Source organism: Bos taurus, chromosome 3, assembly GCF_002263795.3.
Source record: "Bos taurus isolate L1 Dominette 01449 registration number 42190680 breed Hereford chromosome 3, ARS-UCD2.0, whole genome shotgun sequence".
In the NCBI taxonomy this organism is placed as follows: Eukaryota; Metazoa; Chordata; class Mammalia; order Artiodactyla; family Bovidae; genus Bos; species Bos taurus.
Window position 1 is genome coordinate 105,833,004 of NC_037330.1, and position 22,960 is coordinate 105,855,963.

General features: G+C 38.1%; 1 protein-coding gene across 1 annotated transcript in view; it reads right to left on the reverse strand.

The window, feature by feature from the left end:
* ZMPSTE24 (zinc metallopeptidase STE24) overlaps positions 1 to 22,960 on the reverse strand; it is a 42,355-nt gene that overhangs the window by 8,201 nt on the left and 11,194 nt on the right. Inside the window, exons 4-7 of the mRNA NM_001192928.2 lie at positions 18,242 to 18,358; positions 17,373 to 17,525; positions 15,905 to 16,046; positions 11,206 to 11,390 (exon numbers count right to left, since the gene is read on the reverse strand). Of these exons, the coding sequence (NP_001179857.1) occupies positions 11,206 to 11,390; positions 15,905 to 16,046; positions 17,373 to 17,525; positions 18,242 to 18,358 (597 nt within the window). The remainder of the gene's footprint in view (positions 1 to 11,205; positions 11,391 to 15,904; positions 16,047 to 17,372; positions 17,526 to 18,241; positions 18,359 to 22,960) is intronic.

Here is a 22,960-nt window from a genome sequence, read left to right on the forward strand (position 1 = left end):
GCAAGAGTACTGGAGTGGGCTGCCATTGCCTTCTCCAAAGGTAACATACTAAGGATCAGTAATTTGAATGGTTTCAGACACCTCGCCAGCAATGTTGGAATCAAGATGGTGATGGAACAGTGCCTTCAAAATCCTGAGGAAAAAGTATTTTCAATCTAGAAATCTAAATCCCAGTCAAGTGACAGGAAAAAAATGTGACAGAAAAATGAAGGCATTTTGATGCAAGAACTCAAAAACTTTACTTTACTACACAACCTTTCTCAGGAAGGTGCTGGAGGATGTTCTTTACTAAAATGAAGGAGTAAATTAAGAACAAAAAGTCATGGAATACAGAACACAGGAGACCCAGTGAAGGAGAGAAGTGAAGGGAATCTCTAATGGTAAAGGGCAACCCCAGAATGACAACTGTACACTAGATAAAAGAGGAAAACCCATTCGGATTTGAACAATGTGCAAAAGACAATCTGTTGAGGACTGCCATGATCGCACTCTTTCAGTCACCATAGCATCCTTTTAAGCTGAAGAAACGTGTAGAAGATGCACACTATTGAGAGAATACAGTAGATCAACACGGATTTCAACCTAAAGAAAAGGAAAAGGAATACAAGAATGGCCTGGTGGTCCTGTGGCTAAGACTCAGTGCTCCCAAAGCAGGCGGCCTGGGTTTGACCCCTGGTAAGGGAACTAGATCCCACATGCCACCCCACACGCCGCAACTAAGACCTGGCACAGCCAAATATAAAAGAATAACCACAGGGAGGTCTGCTATGAGAGCTGAGAGCAGGACTTCAGAGAAATACCCCAAAGAAAGAGAACAGAGCTCTCTCCCAGGGTGTAGGAGGGATGAGGGGGACTAAAACTAATAAGGTTAATGATGCAATTAACCTTGTAGGAAATTATATTGGGACATGGCAGAAGTTGTGAGAAGAATTAGCAAAAAGAAAAAGGAACACTAAGCACTTTTTTTTTTTAAGCAGTTATTAAGCAAGAGGGAAAAAAAGGTAACATATTCTCAGCAGTGAAAAGGTACAATATTGTTTAACAATAATGTTTTCAATAGTGTTTTGATATTGGCTGAGAGACGGACATAGAGAACAGACTTATAGATGGGGTGGGGGGTGGGGTGCATGTTGGGGGGTGGAAGGAAAGAGTGGGATGAATGGAGAGTAGCATGGAAATAGCACACTACCATATACAGAAGACAGACAGTGGGAACGTGCTGTATGGCTCAGGGAACTCAAACTGGGGCTCCGTGACAACCTAGAGGGACAGGATGGGGCGGGAGGTGGGAGGGAGGTTCAAAGAAGGGGACATATGTACACCTACAGCTGACTTACGTTGATGTATGGCAGAAACCAACACAATATTGTAAAGCAATTATCCCTCAATTAAAACTAAATAAATTAAACACACACACACAAGAACTGTAACTGGACTATACTGGTAGAATTGGGGGAAGGTAGGAGCAGAGCACATGTTAGGCCAAGAGCTAAATCCTCGTCTACCATGACTAAAAGGCAAGACAGTGTCAGTAGATAATAGTATACATACATTGTATATATAAATGATGTGCATAAATGTCAGAAGAAGCTAACAGAGCTGAAATCCGTAGGGAGAGGAGCCTGACGGGGTGAGAGGCACAGAGAAGGGAGGAACAGGAAACTACTGTATTTCATCATATGCTTTTTTGTACTCTTAACTTTTAAACAATATGTTTGTATTACTTTAATAAAGTTAAATTTAACATTAAAATTTATTGGACTTCTACTTCCTTAATTTTATCATAGCTCCTCAAACCAACATTAAAATACATATATGTAAATACATATATATATACACACAAAAATATACATACACACATGCATATATATTTTTTTTCTTTCAACACACATGAAGAATAGGTCAGGAAAGATTAAAAAAAAAAAAAATAACAACAAATGTTGCTAACATGTACCAAACACTGACTATGTACCAGGCCCTCTGTGCTATATACTGTATTATTTATACATAATAATCATGATATGAATTAAGAATACTTATTACCACTTTACAGATGAGAAAATCTAGGTACAGAGAGGTTAGCTAATTTTCCTATGGCCACAAGCCAATAAACAGAAAACCTGGGATTTGAAGCCAAGTAGTCTGATGCCAGAGACCTGTGCTTTCAACTTTTACACAAGTATAGATAGAAAAATAAATTATTCAACATTTATCAAATAAATAATTTTTAGTTAACAAATATGTAATCATTTGTATATTGTTATAGTACTGCTTTTAAAATAAACATAAATGATAGGTGGTCATATGAATGACACAATATAATGTTTACAAAGCCAAATAAAACTCTCATTGTTTATAAACTTTCCAGGTTCAATTTAAATAGTGCCAAGACACAATGAACAATTTCTTATACACACACTCACATGTGCATACCTACATTCACTCACCAATACACACATACTCTGAAAAACATCTAAAAAATGCTTAATAAGGTAAAACAAATATCCTTTTAAACATACAGTTAAGTTTACTTTAAAGTAAGGAAAAGCCAAAGCTGAGGAGTTGAAATTAACATTCCTTGTATAAAACTATGAACGGCTATACTCTGAGTCAAAGAGTGAGCTAGAGGGAAAAAATGCTGGCAAAATAACCCAATTGTGTCAAGCTCACCTAAAGTGGAGAAAAACAAAAGTCTCTTATTGAAATTAAAATCATGGGACTTCCCTGGTAGTCCAGTGGTTAAGACTCCACACTTCCAATGCAGGGGGTGTGGATTTGATTCCTGGTTGGGGAACTAAGATTCTGCATGCCCAATGGCATGCGTGGCAAAAAAGAAAGAAAAAAAAGTCAAAAACATTATCTGCATGGACCAGAAAATGCCAAGCTGGCTTGCTAGCACTAGGGGCAACTGATAGAAGCAAATGCAAATGCTCTATTAAGGAATATACCCTAAACCCAGACCCTTCAAGATTCCTGAAGGTTAAGATTACTGAACTATTATGAATTTACAGTAAAAATTATCAAACATTTCAGAAAACAAGCCACAGTAAGTAAGAGTTAGCAGAAACAATACAGGGTTGCAGTAGTTCCTTAAGACTTCAGATAATGGAACCATCAGATACAGAATATGAAATAAACAAAGAAGGGTGGGCTTCCCAGGTGGCGCTAGTGGTAAAGAACTTGCCTGCTAATGCAGGAGATGTAAGAGATGCGGGTTCAATCCCTGGGTCGGGAAGATCCCCTGGAGAAGGGAATGACTACCCACTCCAGTATTCTTGCCTGGAGAACTCCATGGATAGAGAAGCCTGGAAGGCTATAGTCCCTGGGGTCGCAAAGAGTCAGACATGACTGAAGCGACTTAGCACAGCAAACATACAAACAAGGGAACTGAAAACATGAGAAAGGAAAAAGAGGCTACCAGAAATGACTGATTTCAAAAAGAACCAAACAGAACTTTAAAACACAATGGACTGGTCAAAGAACAGACTAAATATAGCTAAAGAAATAATCTATGAACTGGAATGTGGAGCTCCAAGAGACAAATTTAAAAGTGTCAGCATCTGTGGGAGACAGAATGAGATGGTATAACATTCATCTAACTGGAATTCCAGAAAGATAAACTGGGGAGAATGGGAAAGAAGCAATACTCAAAGATAAAACCCGTGGCGGATTCATGTCAATGTATGGCAAAACCAATACAATATTGTAAAGTAAGCCTCCAATTAAAATAAATACATTTAAAAATAAATAAATAAATAAAACAAAACAAAAAAAGATATAATGGAAAAAATTTTTTAAACTTCAGGAAAAGACATGAGTCCTTATAGGAGCTACAATACATCCCAAGCAGGACTGGGATAAAGTTCATACTTGCACAACACAAAAATCAAAGAGAAATCTTAAGAATAACCAGAAAGAACTAAAAAATAAATAAGTAAAAGACAACTAAGCTCAGAGCAGACTTTTTCAACAGGAACAAAGGAAACCAGAACAAAATAGAACGGTATCTTTAAAGTGCTAGGAGAAACAGCTGTCAATCTTGGATTGACATCAAGAATGAGAGCAAAATAAAAACAAAACCAGAATTTTCCAAAGAAATTTCTACATATATACAATGGAGTATTACTCAGCCATTAAAAAGAATACATTTGAACCAGTTCTAATGAGGTGGATGAAACTGGAGCCTATTATACAGAGTGAAGTAAGCCAGAAAGAAAAACACTAATACAGTATACTAACGCATATATATGGAATTTGGAAAGATGGTAACAATAACCCTGTATACGAGACAGCAAAAGAGACACTGATGTATAGAACAGTCTTTTGGACTCTGTGGGAGAGGGAGGCTGGGGATGATTTGGGAGAATGGCATTAAAACATGTATAATATCACATATGAAACGAGTCGCCAGTCCAGGTTCGATGCACGATACTGGATGCTTGGGGCTGGTGCACTGGGACGACCCAGAGGGATGGTACGGGGAGGGAGGAGGGAGGAGGGTTCAGGATGGGGAACACATGTATACCTGTGGTGGATTCATTTTGATATATGGCAAAACCAATACATTATTGTTAAGTTAAATAAATAAATAAATAAAATGAAAAAAAAAAAAAAGAAATTTCTAAAGCATATACTTCTGGAAGAAGCAAAGTAATTTCTAAAAGGAATGTGTGAGGGGCTTCCCTGGTGATCCAGTGGTTAAGACTCCATTCTTCCACTGCAAGGGACGTGGGTTTGATCCCTGGTCGGGGAGCTAAGATCACACATGCTGCATGCAGCCAAAAAGAAAAAAGAAAAATGACAAGATAAAACTAAAATATAACATGAAAGGGGTCATTAGATCAAACTGTTTATTTAAGGTTCCTGGATTGTTTAGGAAGCAGTGAAGATATTGTATATTTTAAGATTTTAGGCTTTGTGGGCATGATTTATTTTTAACAGCAACCATAAAAGAACAGTCACATATGAACCTTCAAACCTAAATGAAAACTCAAATGTAATTTTTTAAAAACCTTCCATCATTTCTAAAAATAAAGCAGAAGGAGATGTATGTTTGGGGTGGAGGTGGGGTGGGGGATATGAAAAGGATAAAGGGGAAAAAAAGGCATAAAATAATATGGCAGAAACAATTTAAAATATATCTGTAATCACAATATATGTGAACAAACAAAGCTAGTCAAAAAAAAGCTAGTGTCAGTTTGGATTTAAAAGCAACCATAACCACAAAGTATATCTATGTGTGAGACAAATATACATGGCAAGGTTAAAAGTAAAAGGATGAAAGTGATATGGTGATGGCTGCACATTAAGAATATACTTAAAAAACACTAAATTGTACACTTTAAAATGGTTACAATGGTAAATTCTATCTCGATACTATTTTAAAAAAGTTAAAGGATGACATCCAGCAAATATTAACCAATAGTTATATGGTGTCGCTGTATTACCACCAGACGAAATCAACTTAAAGGCAAAAAGGATTATTAAAGAAAGTAACAAAAGAATGATAAAAGATTCAATTTACCTGGAGGACACATAATTCTAAATGTATATGTTCCTAATACTAACGCCTCAGGATATATTCATTCAAAATTATCAGACTTACAAAGAAAATCTGACAAATGTATCATAATAGAGAGTGTTAACACATCATATCAATTAAGACATCAAGCAAATAAAATGTCAACAAAGATATAAAAATTTAAACAAAATAATAAAAAAGCTTAAAAAAAACAGCTTCATCTATGGGAGACTTATCAGTTCTGCAGCAAGCAATGAGAGAATATATATTCTAGAAAGTGAAGGCTAACAGTTTTGAAATAAACTCCAGCTACTTAAAAGAGTGAAGTACAAACAGATGAACATGGAACTGATTTTGTTTTCTACACCTTAGAAAAACACAACCTAATGGGAACACAGGCAGCAAAATACTGGAATCCAGCTATTCTACCAGTTTTCCATTTCTTCACCAATTCCTCATCTTTAAGGAAAATGACCACTTAAAAACAAGGCTGGGTAGATGCATGAAAAAGAGGGATAGATTAAAAGTGATTGGCAAGACAGCTTTTACATTTACTATCTCTTTTCCTTTTAAAGATCAGAATCTAGGTCAGAATACACTTGGTAGAGAAAGTAAAGAAAGAGCTAACTAGCCTAGTTTCTTAAATGGCTAAGAAACACGTGTACCTGTGCCTTCAGGGAATGGCCATCAAGAGGGAAGAACAAAGCACTAATTAATAGACATCTATTCTAAGGGGGAAATTAAGAGATGTAACTGAAGATTTCCATACAAAAATATTCATTGCAAGAATATTTTTAACAGTAAAAAACTGGAAACCCATATACCCAATAAGAGGAAAAATGATTTTTAATAAAAAAAAAAACACACAGAAATAGATATAGTAAGATGTTTATGGTTAGTTGGATTACTCATGTTTTCTAATTTATCTATTACTTTAGTAATAAGCAAAATAGGCTGCTATGTTTAATAATAATGATAACAATTTCCATTCATTAAATGACCTATGAACCAGACATTGTATTATTAGATATTTTACAAACAGTTTGTTAATCTCCACTACTACAAGGCAGCTATCATCAGCCTCATTGCTTCTTAATCTGAACTATGAATTAATCCTTTTATAAAACAAGCAGGTCTCTATTAGAAAACATAGGCTCTTGTATCTTGGTTTGATGTCTGCGTTTAGGAAGCTATTCAGAACTCCACGGAGTCATGTTCAAAGATATGGAATGACAAGAGCTTAAATAAGGGTAATTTTTGCAAAAATGAAACTTGTTTATTTGTAATAGATTCTTAAGATAAAATTGGATTTTCTTTTCTTCCCATGCTAATTTTACATATAAGAAAAAAAATAAGTATCTTTCTCTTTTCTATAGCACTTTCCTTTTCATAAAATAAAATTCACAAGCTGATTCATTGGATCCTCACAACAGCAAGCTGGGCAAGACGGGAAGTACTATCTTCATTTTAGAGACGGCAGAAAGTTAAAATGTCTTAAGATTATCATGCTAATAAGCAGTGGGTAAAACCCAAATTCACACCTATGGATCTTGTCCTCTTTCTATTATACTTATCAACTGGGAAGACATTCACATGACCCTAGCTCTTGCTGGGGAAATACTTGTTTTCTTCTATAAAGGGACAGTTTTTATATATTTAAATTTTTCCTTTCACTTAAAATGCTTTTGAGACAGGTTGTTCTAATTACTGAATTTGTCTTCTGAAGGATAAACTGCAGGGAGAAAGTCTCCTAGACTTCTTTTAAAATGTGAATAGCCAGTATAGAGATACTCATCGAAATGTTAATAATATTTATCTCTAAGAAGAGGGATTTAGTTTTCTTCTTTAAACATCTGCTCAAATTGAAACACTTCATCCTCTCTACACTCTCCAGACTTAAAGTCATTTCTGCATTCCCCACTGTGTTGTATTAATATGTGTAGTAGGTATAAGTAGCAGGTGCTGAATAAACCACTATATCCTAAACTTCTGCCACACTTGTGTATCCGCTGTGATTATTTAATATCTTTTTAAAAATAAATTCACTTTTTAACTTAGCCTTATCCCAAATGACAATTTTCATGAAATCATGATACACTAGTTTGATCTTTTCCTAATATTCATTAATACACATATAGCCATTCAAATTTCAAATATTGATATCCTACCAAAATCACCTCACCTGTATACATGCACTAAAAAGCAATACATGAGATTTGGGTCAATCTTTGACTTTCTCCTTCAGTCTCCACAATAGCAATCACCATAAGTCCTTTAAATCCATCTTTTATTATGACTCCACACTTATTCTGACCTCTCACTCTAGTGTAGGCCCTTATTTCATGCCTATCTTGGTGATCCTGATGCAGTAAGTCCCTAGTAGTCCCCTTTGCCTCTAATCTTTGCTCTATCATATATGTTGCCATCAAATCTTAAACTTCCTAAAACAAGCTTTGGCCTCTTTCTCCCAAGGGATCTTCCTGACCCAGGGATTGAACCTGGGTCTCCTGCATTGCAGGCAGATTCTTTATCATCTGAAACACCAGGGAAGCCCCTTGGCCTCTACCCAAATCAATCAAAACTTTTCAGGTCACTGAAAACAACCACTAGAATGTCTTCAGGAAGAAGTACTTTACAAACTGGTCCCGGCCTACCTTTCTATCCCCTTCTGCAAGAATCCATTTATTCATTAGTCTTAGAATAGCCATTGTGCAGTTGTTTTTATAGCTTTATTCATTACATATCTTCATCCTGAAAAGCTCCAGCCCCAAGTCAAAATTCTGCCTAGTTCAAATATTTCCTCTCTTTTAAGAAATCTGTCTAACCATTAGAATCTGCATTCATTTCTTAATTTCTAAAAGTCACACTATTTCAGCCACTTATTTACCACCCCCTGCCTTAAACTATGAGCCACATCTAGTCTCCTCTACTACAGGTTCTCTAGGGCAAGACTATGTAATTTATACATACATGCTAAAATATTTGCATCTGGACTTCCTCGTGGTACAGTGGATAAGAATCTGCCTGCCAAAGCAGGGGACACTGGTTCAATCCCTGGTCTGGGAAGATTCCACATACTGAGGAGCAATTAAGCCTGTATGCCATAACTACTGAACCCACGTGTCACATCTACTGAAGCCTGTGCTCCACAACAAGAGAAGCAATGGAAAGGCTGCACGCCACAACAAAGAGTAGCCTCCACTCACCACAACCAGAGAAAGCCTGCATGCAGCAATGAAGACCTGGCACAACCACAAACAAAATAATTTTTTTTAATTTTAAAAAATTAAATTTTTGCAGCTATCAATGAAATAAATCAGGCTCTTTAAGAAGCTAGCAAAATAACTCAAACTCCATTCAACATAGTTCAAAAGACTAACCTTTTCTAAGATCTAAACCAAACCTTTTCTAAGATTGCTAAACCAAAGAATACTGTTCTCATGGATACTGTGTTAGATGTGTTAAGTCACTTCAGTCATGTCTGACTCTTTGTGACCCCATGGACTGTAGCCCACCAGGCTCCTCTGCCCATGGGATTCTCCAGGCAAGAATAGTAAGTGGGCTGTCATTTCCTCCTCCAGGGTCTCATAGATACTGCTGCTGCTAAGTCGCTTCAGTTGTGTCCGACTCTGTGTGACCCCATAGATGGCAGCCCGCCAGGCCCCTCCATCCATGGGATTTTCCAGGCAAGAGTACTGGAGTGGGTTGCCATTGCCTTCTCCCTCATAGATACTAAAGGTCAGTAAGTTCATTAGATTGCTTGAAACCAGCAGACCACTATCTAACACGCAGGTCTGGCTATCGTCATCTACCCTGTATGTAGATACCACTTCAGCAAGTTGACCTGCTGAACGTGCATGATTCCCCAGTGTTCTTACCTGGTTACTCTTTCTGGACTTCAGTTTTCCTATCTATAAGATGACCTTAAGAGCTCTTACTAGCTTAAAATCCTATGATCCTTGGTCAGACCAAAATGACTTTTATCCCAATAGCCTGATAAAATAAATCTATTTAAAAAAAAAATACAATCCAAAGAGTTAACCCTCATCCTATACTATTTAACCCCTTCACATTTTGTTCCATCTAGATATTTATAGCAGTCCAGGCACTCTATTAGACCATCTCTTTAAAATCAAAACAGATGCTCAATGATAACAGTTTTTTCTACTGGTACTCAGAGTACACAGGTTTTTCTCATGTATTATTTCATTTAATCTTCACAACCCTAAAAGGTAGGCATCTTTATCTCAGTGTTTTTCAACTAGCAGTGATCTTGCCTCCTTTCTCCCAACCCTGGGGACATCTGGGAATATCTAGTGACATTTTCCATTGTCACAATTGCTGGGAAAGGAGGGACTGATACTGGCACCTGGTAGGGAGAGGCCAAGGATGCTGCTAAACATCTCATGAGGCACAAGACAGCCTCCCACAGTGAAAAACTATCTGGTCCAAGATGTCAATAGTTTCAAGATGAGAGCCCCTGCTGGCATTGTCTATCAGTTAAGAAATCAAAGATTTAGAGAGCTTAACTTATTTGCACAGTTACACAGATCTCAAATCATCTCTGAATGCCATCAAAGCTGATGACGTGTCCCATCACATATGCAACTACTAGAGACTGTTTCTGATTAAACATATATTGTTTTCTTATCACTGTCTCCCCTTCCCCATTTAGTCTTGGTATACTTTGCTAAGTCACTTCAGTCGTGTCCGACCCTGTGCGACCACATAGACGGCAGCCCACCAGGCTCCCCCGTCCCTGGGATTCTCCAGGCAAGAACACTGGAGTGGGTTGCCATTGCCTTCTCCAATGCATGAAAATGAAAGTGCAGTCGCTCAGTCGTGTCCGACTCTTAGCGACCCCATGGATTGCAGCCTACCAGGCTCCTCCGTCCATGGGATTTTCCAAGCAAGAGTACTGGAGTGGGGTGCCATTAGATTTTGCTAATTACCATCAGTTGACCTCATCTAGAAGATTCAGAAGAAGCTTTCTCAGACTATAAGGTCAGATTAAAGAAATCTCTTCTCTTATGCTATCACTGCATCCAGTATATATAGCTTTGCTGCTGCTGCTACCATATGGAGCTGTGCTTGTATGACTTTCTCCCCTTTAGACTATAAGCTCCTTGACAGCAAGGTTTCCCTCTTCGTTTCTGAATTCCAAAGAAAGTATCTCAGCAGAGTTTACAATTCATAAATGTTTGTTAAGCAAACAAAAGAAAACTGACCAAGTTACACAGTATACTCCAAAATGCACAGCTACTAAATGACAACAGGATTCAGATTTAAGTCTCTCCATCACCAAAGCCTATAATTACTACATTCTCAGTGAAGTTAAAAATGAGATGATTATTATCTCCTCTTTATCTTGTCTGTGGGAATTCTTCAATCATAAACATATCAGGAATTATATATAAAGTCCCTGTTTTAAAAACAGTTTATAATCATACAAATTTTCCTATCTTATACTTGTGAACATTCTGTGAAAGCTTGAAAGATAGTTAACATGTAACAACAGTGATATTCTTTCCCAAATACCACAATTATAAAGGGGCAGTTATATTTTTATTTGATAGTCTCCCTGAGTTCAACACTCACTACATAGAAATTAAGGTTATTTTGAGCTGTCACAGAAACTGTTTATAAAAACTAAGCCAGGGTCTCTTAGGAAAAGAAGAACTCACTTTAACTTTAGCTTTTATTTCTTCACTGTCCCCTTCTCCATCATTGCGGGGTTCCATGCCAGACTCCTCCTGGATGTCTTTGTTTAGTACAGAATACTCTTCTAGTAGAGTGTCAAACAAAACTATTCGCTTGTTCTTGAAGAAGCCATAAAAATAAGCATTGCTGTGGGAAGAGCGTTTAGATCCTAAGGAAAAGACAGTTCAAAGCATGGAAAATAATTAAAAAGTCTGGGGTCTTTTGGAGAGATGCCTAGAAACTGAATTACTGGAAAGGACGTTAACATTTTCAAATTGTTTAATACCTGAAGAATATTATATCAACATAAATCACTACCAGCAGTGGAGAGTGTCTGTTTCTCTTCAGTCATAATAACAAATATTTATGCTCGTTGCAGCTTTCTAACAATAAATAAATAAAGCCTAAATATCCAATGGTCGTGGAATGATTCAATTATGATAAAGCTATGAGTTGGAATTTTAAGCAGCCAGAAAAAAACTATACTTTTAAAATATTTTAACAAGATAGGAAAAGCTCACCAACATACTGAAAAGGATATAAAACTTCGTGTATACAAAATTCCATTACTGTTGTGAAAAAATGTACATGTAAATAGAAAAGCCTAACACAAGCCTATTAAGAAATATATTAAAATACTGTTTATCACTGGCTTATAGAAACATGGATTTTTGTTCCCTCCTTTACACTTTCTTCTCTTCCAAAGCTTTTAAAGTAAGTATACTTATTTAATCAGAAAAAATTAAAACTATCTTAAAATCAACTAGAAAAAAAGCCCTAAATTTTTAGCAGTGGCTAACAGTAGCTAAACTATGGTTGATATTTATTTTCTTCTTTATATTTTTCTTTATTTTCATTATATTTTATGTTCTGTCATGTGCAGTGAATTTATTGGTTAACAATAAACTTTAAGTTCCAATCTTGGCTCTGCCATGTATTATTTGTATAAATGCAAGAAACTTTCTTAATTTCTTTAAGCTTTATTTTCCTGTTTATGATATGAGGCTAGGACTTTTTGGTTTGATTGCCTGGAAGTTAAGAGCCAAACATGTGGTCCAATTTTATCAATGATATAGGATCTTAGCATCTGGAAAGTTGTGTATCTGCATCTTATATTTCTATCTCATTTCTATCTTTCCTAATTTTTTAATTAATTTAAAAATATTTCTTAGAAGTTACCTGAAGTTATCTATGGAAACAGGCAGATAAGCAAAACAAAATTAATGTCTTAGTATCTCCCACTGGCCCAAGGATCTCAAAGTATGGCCCAAAGAATGCCTACACCAAAATCACCTACAGGTACTTGTTAGACATAAACAGTAGAAATATCCAATAAGTCAAAATGTCTGGGAATGGGGCCAAGGAATCTTTTAACAGATTCTCCAGGGAATTCTTATACTCACTGAAGTTTAAGACCATAAGCTCTTGTATCACTGTGCCTTGCATGTAGCATTTATTCAATAATGCTTGTTTACTGAATACATTTATCGTACCATTTGAGGTATGAAGTAACATATCTGAGAATTCTGAACACCAAAATGTCCTATGTGATTGTACGGCACTGCCAGCTGTCTCTTTATCTTTTGTTTATGATGTCTTATCTTAATCAACCTCTCAGCAGCATCTGATACAGTTGAGCATTCCCTCCTTGAAACACTTTCTTCTCTTATCCCAATAGAAACACCATCTTCTCCTCATTTTCTTCCTACCTCAGTGGTCTCTCCTCCTCAGCCTCCTTTGCCCACTCTTCCCCCTCAGCTGACCCTGACCTGAGCCCCCTTCTCTTCTCTGAATGCCCTCATCCATGGAAGTATCTACATGCCAGATACTTTCCAGACCATTATGTCCAGCCCTGGCCTCTCCCTAGAACTCTGGACTCATATCCAGCTGCCTATTTGACAAGCCTACATCTCCACAAGGATGTCTATAGTGCATCTTTGTTGTTTATATTCTCATGTGTCATTTTCTCCCTGACCAGTATTAGAATCCCCTTGCAGAATTTAGGGAATTTGGCATCATGCAAGCCTTGTGAGAGATTGCTTCTCATTTAAGAAATCCAAAAAAGCTGGATATCTGCTTCCCCAGCACTCCTGACAGCTAGCCCAGTGCCCTGGCTCAGTCCATCAGATGCACCCACTGGGGACTCTGAATAGTAGCTAATTACACGAGGAAGCAGGGCAGTGAGAAATTAATTCTGCAGGTGCTAGTGGGAGGGTGTTAGAGATGCAAACTGCTAAACTCCAACAGCAGTGTCCTCACCAGACTGGTTCTTCAGGGTGATTCTGAGTTCCTAGTCTCCCAGTGAAGAGCCCATTTCCCAAGTTTGGCAAATTTAACTTTCCTGTGATCTTGTGACTTATCAAATATTGTTTCAATAAGGAATTTTTTACGTTAAATTAACCATAGTTGGTTTCTATGGCTGACTTGCAACTAATTATTGCTTGTAGAACTCTGGTACAATATTCAATAGGTATCTCAAATTATAACACACCTAGCAGAACTTCAACTCTCACATACTTGTTCTTCTCCCAGTTTTTTCCCATCTCAGTAGCCTATCATTTATCCAATCATTTAGGCCAAAAATCTAAGTCATTATCTTTGAGATCTCTTGCTCCCTTATTCCTTTACATGTCATCTATTATCAAGCTCCATCAACCCTACCTCTAAAACACATCCCTGATACACCCACTTCTCTCCATCAATTACTACTGTTGTTGAGGTTCAGTCGCTAAATTGTGTCCAATTCCTTGCAACCCCATGGACTGTAGCCCACCAGGCTCCTCTGTCCATGGGATTTCCCAGGCAAGCATACTGGAGTGGGCTGCTATTTCTTCCTCCAGGGAATCTTTCTGATCCAGGAATCAAACCCAGGTCTCCTACACTGGCAGGTGGATTCTTTACCACTGAGCCATCAGGATAGACTACTCTAGTCTAATAACCATTCTCTCCTCCTGAACGGCACCAGCCTTCTGACTGCTCACACTGCTTCTACTCTAGCCTCCCTACCAACTTCTCTATATAGCAACCTAAGATAGGTTAAAAAGTAAAAACCAAGGCCATGTCACTTTCGTGCCTAAAACCTTCCATAGCTTTATCTGTGGACTGAAAATTCAAGATTCTTACCCTGATTTACAAAGGCCTATGTGGTCTGACTCTTGCCTATGTCTCAGATTTTATGTCAAAACACTTTCCTGCCATGCGGCAGCCACACTGGACTTTTTTCTTGAAAATATCAAGCTCTGGACAGTCTCCCCATGGATGGCTCCTTCCTTCAGATCTCAGTTTAAACTCATTTGCTTGGAGAAGTCTTGTCTAATGACCTAATCTAAAGCATCTACTCAGCCATTCTTCGTCACTTCACACCAGTTTAATTCTCTGTGCAGTACCTGCTCTCTGATGTTTTCTGAGAGCAAGACTACTGGTTTTTCACTTGGTTTTTCCTTTCAGTTTACAAATCCATAATATGTGTTGCTACTGTTAGTGACAACATTCATTCACTCAAAATATTTTTGAGGATTGTTACCATTATTAACAACAACAAAAATATGCATTACAGATGAGTAACTTCTGTTTAGCAGAGGTAAGTGCCCTAAAGTCAAAAAGGGACTGTGTCATAGAACTAGAATTTAAACCCAAGCCTGTTGGCTCCACAACCTGACCTCTGAAATGCTACCCCCACTACTCAAATCTTGATTTTCCCGTAAAGTCCCATATAACCCTCCATAAAGCCTTCTCTATTTCAGCTAAAATCATATAGTACTGATAGTATATTTCACATATCTTCTCAATTACCTCTATTGCCATAGCATTAGCATTCACATTTTCTGATTATAACTTAAGTGGTCGGCAACTTAGGTTGCTCCCTCAGTAAAAGTGCCTCAGAGATTGTTCTAATATACTCCTCATTGTGCTACTAGTTTAATATTAATTAAAAGAATAATAATCTCAGAGGCTAAAGAAGTAGTATGCATTGGTTTATTTTTCTACCATTTCCCCATAGACATGTTCCAACTGTGCCTTCAGTTGGCCACCAAATGTCTAAGATTTCTTTACTCTTCTGGTTACTGTTAATTCATCTTTCCTTGATGAAAGACTCCTTGAGACTTTAGTAGTCTTACACAAGCTAACGTAGATGGCTTAACTCTCAAAAGCAGTCATCAGAAAAGCAGAATATAGCTAATATAAAGTACTCAGTGGTACCAGCCTTGGGTAATTTGCAGGTGAACACTGGAAGTCTTGGAGGAGATAAAGCCAATAACACTGGTTTTGTTTCCAAGCCCCCAAACCAGTGCCAATGGGATTTGAGTCCAAAGCCAGAGTCCAATTCCATTACCTAAAGAAGCCAGGTAGGCAGCAGAAGTGAATAAATCAGTCTAGTATCATGACATAACAAGGAGTGAAAAAGGCCTTGGCCCCGAATGAACAATACTGTAAAGCCAAACAAACACAGCTAGAGGCAAGAGCAGGATTTGGCAACAGGCCACCAGTTTCTATCCCTGGACTATGTTATCAATTCTTATAAATCTTCAAAAGCCAAAATGGAAAATCCTAATCTTTAAATAACAAAAACAAACAACCCCCTCCAAAACCAACTGACATGCTCTTTTATTAAAGTTTTAAGAATAAAGTATTCAACTAAAACAAATTACTCAAATAAAACCTTCTTACCCCAGGGAGCCTTACCTTCAACAACATACACCTTAGTCAAAGGGAAGTCAATACTCTTCGCCATGACTTCGATTTCTTGTTTCAGCTTTCCCTCGGGAAGAGGGGTGAATTTGTCAAATAAAGGGGCAATGTAATCAGCATAGATGGTGACAAGCACCTGAAAAGCAAATGTTAGAACAACCTGATTATGTCCTTAAAGAGAAACGACTCACTATACAAATTCAATACAAAAACAATTATGTAATTCCCAGCCCTGAAAATAGGGACCTTATCTTATTTGTTCTGGTATCCCCAGCCCCAAACGGTACCAGACAGTAAGCACTTAATATGCGTTTGATGAAATAAATCAAAATGAGTAGTCCCTAGATGATAATAATTAAGAAGCCAAATGGTCTGTTCAAAACTATCTTGGGTATTTCTGACACTTCATAAGCCCATCATAACTTGGAATTCTTTCAGGGTAATCATAATAGACTTGAAGTGTTTGCTAAAAAAAGAACTACTAGAGCTTAATCTGCCTGCTAACACTAATGACTTGCAGTTCACAATTGTACACACTGGCTGAAACAGCACTTCTTTAAGCATTTTGGGAGCATTTCTTGTGCTCTCTCCCCTCTCGTTTCAATTAGCCATACAACATATATTTGTAAGTCCAACTAGCACCCGTTTTGCAGTTATAATCCACTGGCTGGAAGTGAAACGGTGAGCATCACGGTAAAACGGTGAGCATCACGGTAACCTCATCACGAGTGCAGCTGAAGAGCTGATAGGTGTATTTTCTGGGGGCTGTTACTAGAGCATTTTGATTGGGTTGTACATAGTGTTTGCGCCATGAAGCAGTTTAGAATTTGGGAAAGAGAAGAGGAAAAGAACACGGGAGGCAGGGATAATGGGGGAGAGGAAAGGAAGAAGGAGAGGGAGGAGGCTGAGAAGGAAGAAGAGGGAGCTGGGGAAAGAAAAGGGAGGAGACAGGGAAAAGGGAGGGGCACAGGGGACGGAGAAGAAGACGTAGAGGGAAAAGGGAAGAAGGAGGAAGGGAAATGCGGGGAAGGAGGGCAGAAGAAAGCAAATATGGTTATGCTTTCTTCTTCTTATCCCACTTACATCTATTCTCTCTTCAAAATATCCACGGTTTTTAGACACTGGAGCTCAGTCAAGGGTCATCAAAATTGTCAGTCATCACTCTGGTGGCAACTCACAAATGCACAGCCCCAAACTGCCTGACAACTGGATAATTAAAAGTAACTAACAACTAGCTTCTAGAATCTGTAAGAGTCAGTATAAGGAGAGGAAAATCTATGGTCAGAGTCAGCTCTCCTATTTCTATAGCTAAAAGCAGAAAACAAAAAGGGAATTTATATGAGCACCTATTTATATTTCTTCTGCTTCTTAAGAACCATATAGATGCTAACAAAGATTAAATCACAGTTATCTCACCAAGGTACACTTTGTAAAAGAAAATCGAAACAAAGATTTCACTCACCAGAGACACAACTAGCGTGAACAGCCAGGCATAAATAAAAAAATAGTCTCCCCCAATTTTAATAATGTAAAGTAGAAGTGAAGATACAGGTAATAAAATGCACTGAGTCACAACAAATTTCTTGATCGCATCTTTCATGAAGAACCCCAAAGTCTGAAAAAATAAAAAGTCATCACAAGAAACTGAGAAACTGCTTTTAAAATAATGAGTGAATAAAACGGATAGATTATTAAAGCAATTTTAAAAATGAAAAGGCAGTCATATAAAGACTATATGACAACAGGTGGCCTAAGAGAATAAGTCAATGCCCTGCATTTTACAGTTTAAAATGAACTTATTTAAATGTTATTAGTCGGACATGACTGAGCGACTTCACTTTCACTTTTCACTTTCATGCATTGGAGAAGGAAATGGCAACCCACTCCAGTGTTCTTGCCTGGAGAATTCCAGGGATGGCAGAGCCTGGTGGGCTGCCGTCTCTAGGGTCGCACAGAGTTGGACACGAATGAAGCGACTTAGCAGCAGCAGCAGCAGCAGCTGAAAAACACTAGATGTTAGTAATAGAAGAGTTTATGGCAAGACCTTAAACTATGATCTTTACCATATCTGCAGTTCCCTTTTTCTAGATTAATTCATGCTGTAAAATAGCAAATTGTTGTTGTTGTTAGTCACTCAGTCGTGTCCGACTCTTTGTGACCCCATGGACTGGCAGGGTTCTTCTGTCCATGGGATTGTCCAGGCAAGAATACTGGAGTGGGTTGCCATTTCCTTCTCCAAAACAGAAAATTATGTTTTAATTACTACCAGCAGAGGACAGAAGTACAAATGAGCTTCACACTGAAAAGAGAACATTGTATTCTCTATTTTACCTGTTGATTGAAACCATGCTTTTCTTCTATCACAAAAGTATTATAAAGACTCCAAGGCAAACCAGTCAATGCACTGAAAAGTGTAGCCAACAGCAGAAACACCAAGGACTGAGTGATCTAAACACAAGAGGAAAAAAGGCAGTTTTTTAATATTAATTCATTCCTCAAACAAATTACTAGGGAACAAATCAATGAGTATACACTAAGTACTTACTATAACTCAATGTGCTTGATTCTATGGGTAACACAAGGTCTAAAACATCACCTCCACCCTCAGGGCTTATTTGTAAGATAGGAGGGCAATAAAATACTTCTTTAATTACACAGGCAGCATATGAAAGTTAACTTGAAGTCACACAGACAAAATGGTTAAAAGAACTTAAAAGTGAGAGACAGCCACATATGCTGATGAATTCAAGAGGCTACAAAGCTGATGAGACTGGGAGTGCTACTCTGAAGAAAGAGATAAATTAGTGGAACAGAAGAGACAAAGAGGAATTCCACAGAATTTGTAAAAGCAAGGAGAAAGAAAAGAGCATCCTGAAAGTGAAAGATGACAAGATGATGGGCCTGGAGAAACATAATGGAGCATCTGAAAAGCTGGGCCAGGGCAGGTGGGGCAGAATGTGCTGAATTTTCACAGAGCCCGAATCCAAGAGAGACAATTGTTCTCAAGGATTCCTTTCATTGCCTTTACAACAGATCCTTAGGAAATCAAAAGCTAAGAACTGCCTCATTTCTCTTCACAAATGTTTTCCTATGATAGTGGCGGACAAGGACTAATTAGCATAAAGGGACTTGTGGGGAAGGGGAAAGGGCAATGAAGCAAACAGAACCCTCTCTTTCCCTCCCACCACATTAGCACTTTCCCTCTTACTCCCCAGTGGACAACTGAATTCTTTCTTTTAAAAAAAATTAATTAATTCTTTGCTGTGCTGGGTCTTCACTGACACGTGGGTTTTTCTCTAGTTGCCGTGACCAGGGGCTACTCTCCAGTTGCAGTGTGTGGGCTTCTCAGTGCAGTGGCCTCTCTTATGGAGCACAGGCTATAGGGCTTGCAGGCTTCAGCAGCTGCAGGTAGCTCAGTAGTTGCAGCTCACTGGCTCGAGAGTACAGGCTCAATAGTTGCGGTACTTGGGCTTAGTTGCCCCAAGGCATGTGAGATCTTCCTGGACTAGGATCAAACCTGTGTCTCCTACACTGGCAGGCAGATTCTTATCCAATGTGCCACCAGGGTAGCCCTTAAAACGGAATTCTTTTAAATGGGAGTATACCACCAAAGCATATGTGATTTGTTAGTAAAGATGCAGCCACTGTGTTTCTAAACATAGAAAAAGGGAGAAGGGAAGAGGAAGAAAGGAGATTTGGCTACAACATGCAGGTGATTTATTTCAGCATTTGTCCCCAAATGGGAAATGAGATATTTTTTAAAAACAAACAAAACAGATTCCAGGACCTTCTTCAAAACTACTGAGTCAGAATTCCATCTTCAAAAAATATAACCATATTAAATAACAGAGCATAATGTAATCTTGGTACAGGATATGCTTGCTGCAACTTCAGAAGGCCACAAGCTCCAGAGCCCATGTGCCACAACTAGAGAGTCTGGGTGCCACAAAAAAGATCCTGCGTGTGATGTAGCCAAATAATTAATTAATATAGGTCTAATTCCCTAATCACTGGGCTTATTTCCCCCTTAAACACTAAGATTCCAAGGGTGTTTTAAATGATTTTGCCTTAAACACTAAAATAGCCGGCACCATTCCCTGCCTATTATCAATCCCTCCCCTTCCAATCCATCCTACACACACCTCAGATGAATCTAAAATGCCACTTCTCTACTTAAAAAATTTGTAAGGGCTCTAAAAGACTGCAAACTCATTATGCTTTTAACGATTTTCATAATCCAATCCCAAAATGCTACTTTTCACTACTCTTTTCTAAGACCCTTCTACTCCTAACAGATAACTGTAAGCTAGCATTTAGAAAAATGATTGAGTTGAGGAAGATATTAATACTTTAGTTGAAAAAAGGAGGTGTGACAGTCACACTGGGAAAACTGGAGTATACAGAAACACCCAGGACTTTTCTCAGAAGAACCCTAATTCTAACTCAGAAAGGAGAAAATATCTTAGAAACAAGATCTACTGGGCAGTGAGGGGAAAGGGTTTTGACTTATAGCTTCTCAAAGGCAACATGATCTGGGCTCTAGCGCCATAAGTGAATAACTTAAGGTTCCAGGACACAGAATATTATAAAGTCCTGTGCCATGAGGGTAGAGTGATCCAGACCAAAATGGCCTGATGGCACACTTCACCTCTTGTCTGAGATGAACCTACTCATTCCAGCTCATATTCATAACGTGGCAACAGAACTCTAGAGCATTCTGAGTCTTTAAGTTGAGCACTTGCTGGAAAAGGTTGGGCCAAATCTCACTGTCAAAAAGTAAGGACACTAATTATGAGACCACTTGTTGGTATTCTTGAAAGCAGAAAAGTGAGTGCAAGTCACTCAGTCGTGTCTGACTCTTCGCAACCCCCTGGACCATACAGTCCATGGAATTCTCTAGGCCAGTTAACTAGAGTGGATAACCCTTCCCTTCTCCAGGGGATCTTCCCATCCCAGGGATCGAACCCAGGTCTCCCACAATGCAGGCAGATTCTTTACCAACTGAGCTATCAGGGAATCCCGGAAAGCAGAAAGTCCTGTCGAAAAACACACTACCTATGCCTAAGGATATGTTGAGGTCCACTTAGTCCTCTTCTTCTTTTTTTAGTGAAGAAATTGGTCTTCATTATATAAGAAGTACATGCTTACTACTGAATTTTAAGAGATAAGCAAAAATAAGGAAATAAAAATTGCCAAAATTCTCTCCAGAGGAAACTACTTTTCAAATTTTGGTATGCACTAGTTCAGGTTTCTTAGAGATGTGAAACCTGTCTGCAACAATGGACACCTCTATACGCAATCAAGAAAAACTGAACCAACTTAAATATTCATCACTAGGACACTAGTTATATGAAAAATCTGTATGGATATTCACATACTTTTACTTTCATATGCTGCTTCATTACTGACTTTTCCATTCAACAATAAGTTATATGAAATAATAGTACAATATTGTTTTCTCCCTGTCCAACTGGCAAAAATAAGAATATCATGTATATAATAAGGACTATTGGGATCCAAGAAAGAGGTATTTTAATACTTTATACACTGTGAAAAAACATAAACCAAGAAGAGCTGTTTTAGGTAAGAATTTGATCAGCTCTTTCTTCTATACCATGTACATTAGATGTGAATTTCAATACCAATCTTTCTTTACTTTCTTTTTTTTTTTTAAGTATTTATTCATTTGGCTGCATCAGGTCTTAGCTGTGGTACACAGGCTCTTTGTTGCAGCCTGCAGGCTTCTCTCCAGTTGCAGCACATGGGCTTCAGAGCAGATGGGCTCTCCAGTCGTGTCACACACAGGCTTAGTTGCTTCGTGACATGTGAGATCTTCCCAGAGCAGGAACCCAAGTCCCCTGCATTGGAAGGCAGACTCTTAACCACTGGGCCACCAGGGAAGTCCCTATACTTTCATCTTTGTTGGCCAATTCCCTCTTTCAGTGATCCATCTTTGTGAAATGTCATGTGGGTTTATAGCTGGGAGACAGGAGACAACACAACTGCACACTCTGAATCACTGAACAGCAGTTGGGCAGTGACCAGCCACTGGCAGAATTTGAAGAGTGATGTGATCAGTCACTGTATGAGCATCTGTTATTTGCACAGTGATTTGTGAACTGAAGAGCTAGCAGGGAACTCGTACTTTATGCAGTTATGCACATAACATATTGTGGTAAGTGAAATTCGAAACTGCTGAGGGGCTGGTGTTATTAACTAAACCAAGGAAACGGAAATGTGTGTATATCAGAATGGTGCTGAGTGAGGACTGCTGCCAGTACCAGGCACCCATCAAAGAAAATGAAGATTTATATACACAGACAGAAAGAGAGCTCTAAAACATTGTTAAATGCAAAGATAATGTCTAAGAACATTATATAAAAAACTTCCTGTTAAGGTAAGGAATATTTTTATATGTATGTATATAGATTGGGTTCATTAATTCAACAAATATTTATGAAGTACCTACTCTGTGACTAGCATTGTTCTAGGCACAAGTCACAGCAGTGAAGAAAATATGTAAGGTCTCTGTCCCCTTATAACCTAAAAGTTTTGTCAGGGTGATAGATCAAAAGTAAACAAATAAACAATAAGATAAATGGAGGGCTTCCCTGGTGGCTCAGACAGTAATGATAAATGCAGACAGTGGTAAATGCATTTGTAAAGAAAATAAAATAAGGCGATGTGCTTCACTGAAGAGTGCCAGAAGGATGACATTGTAGCTGAAAGTGGTCAAAGAAGGCCTCTTAGGAACCAGCCATGTTTACAGAAAACCACCTTAAACTGTTTACAAAACAATGCAGAGAACAAGCAAGTAAACAGCAATAGTGCAATGGCAGGTCAGGACATGTCTACAAAAATACAGAGATATCACAGGAAGAGGAGGTCTTAAAAGAGTTTGGCTTCCTTAGAAAATGGTATACAAAAAGGGACACAGGATGAGCTGAATTAAAGCCCAAGGTACCTATACATGTCATGTTGAAGAAATGCATCATTTCATATAAACAGGAAGGAGAGAACAGACCAATTACCAAGAAAAAGTCAAAAACA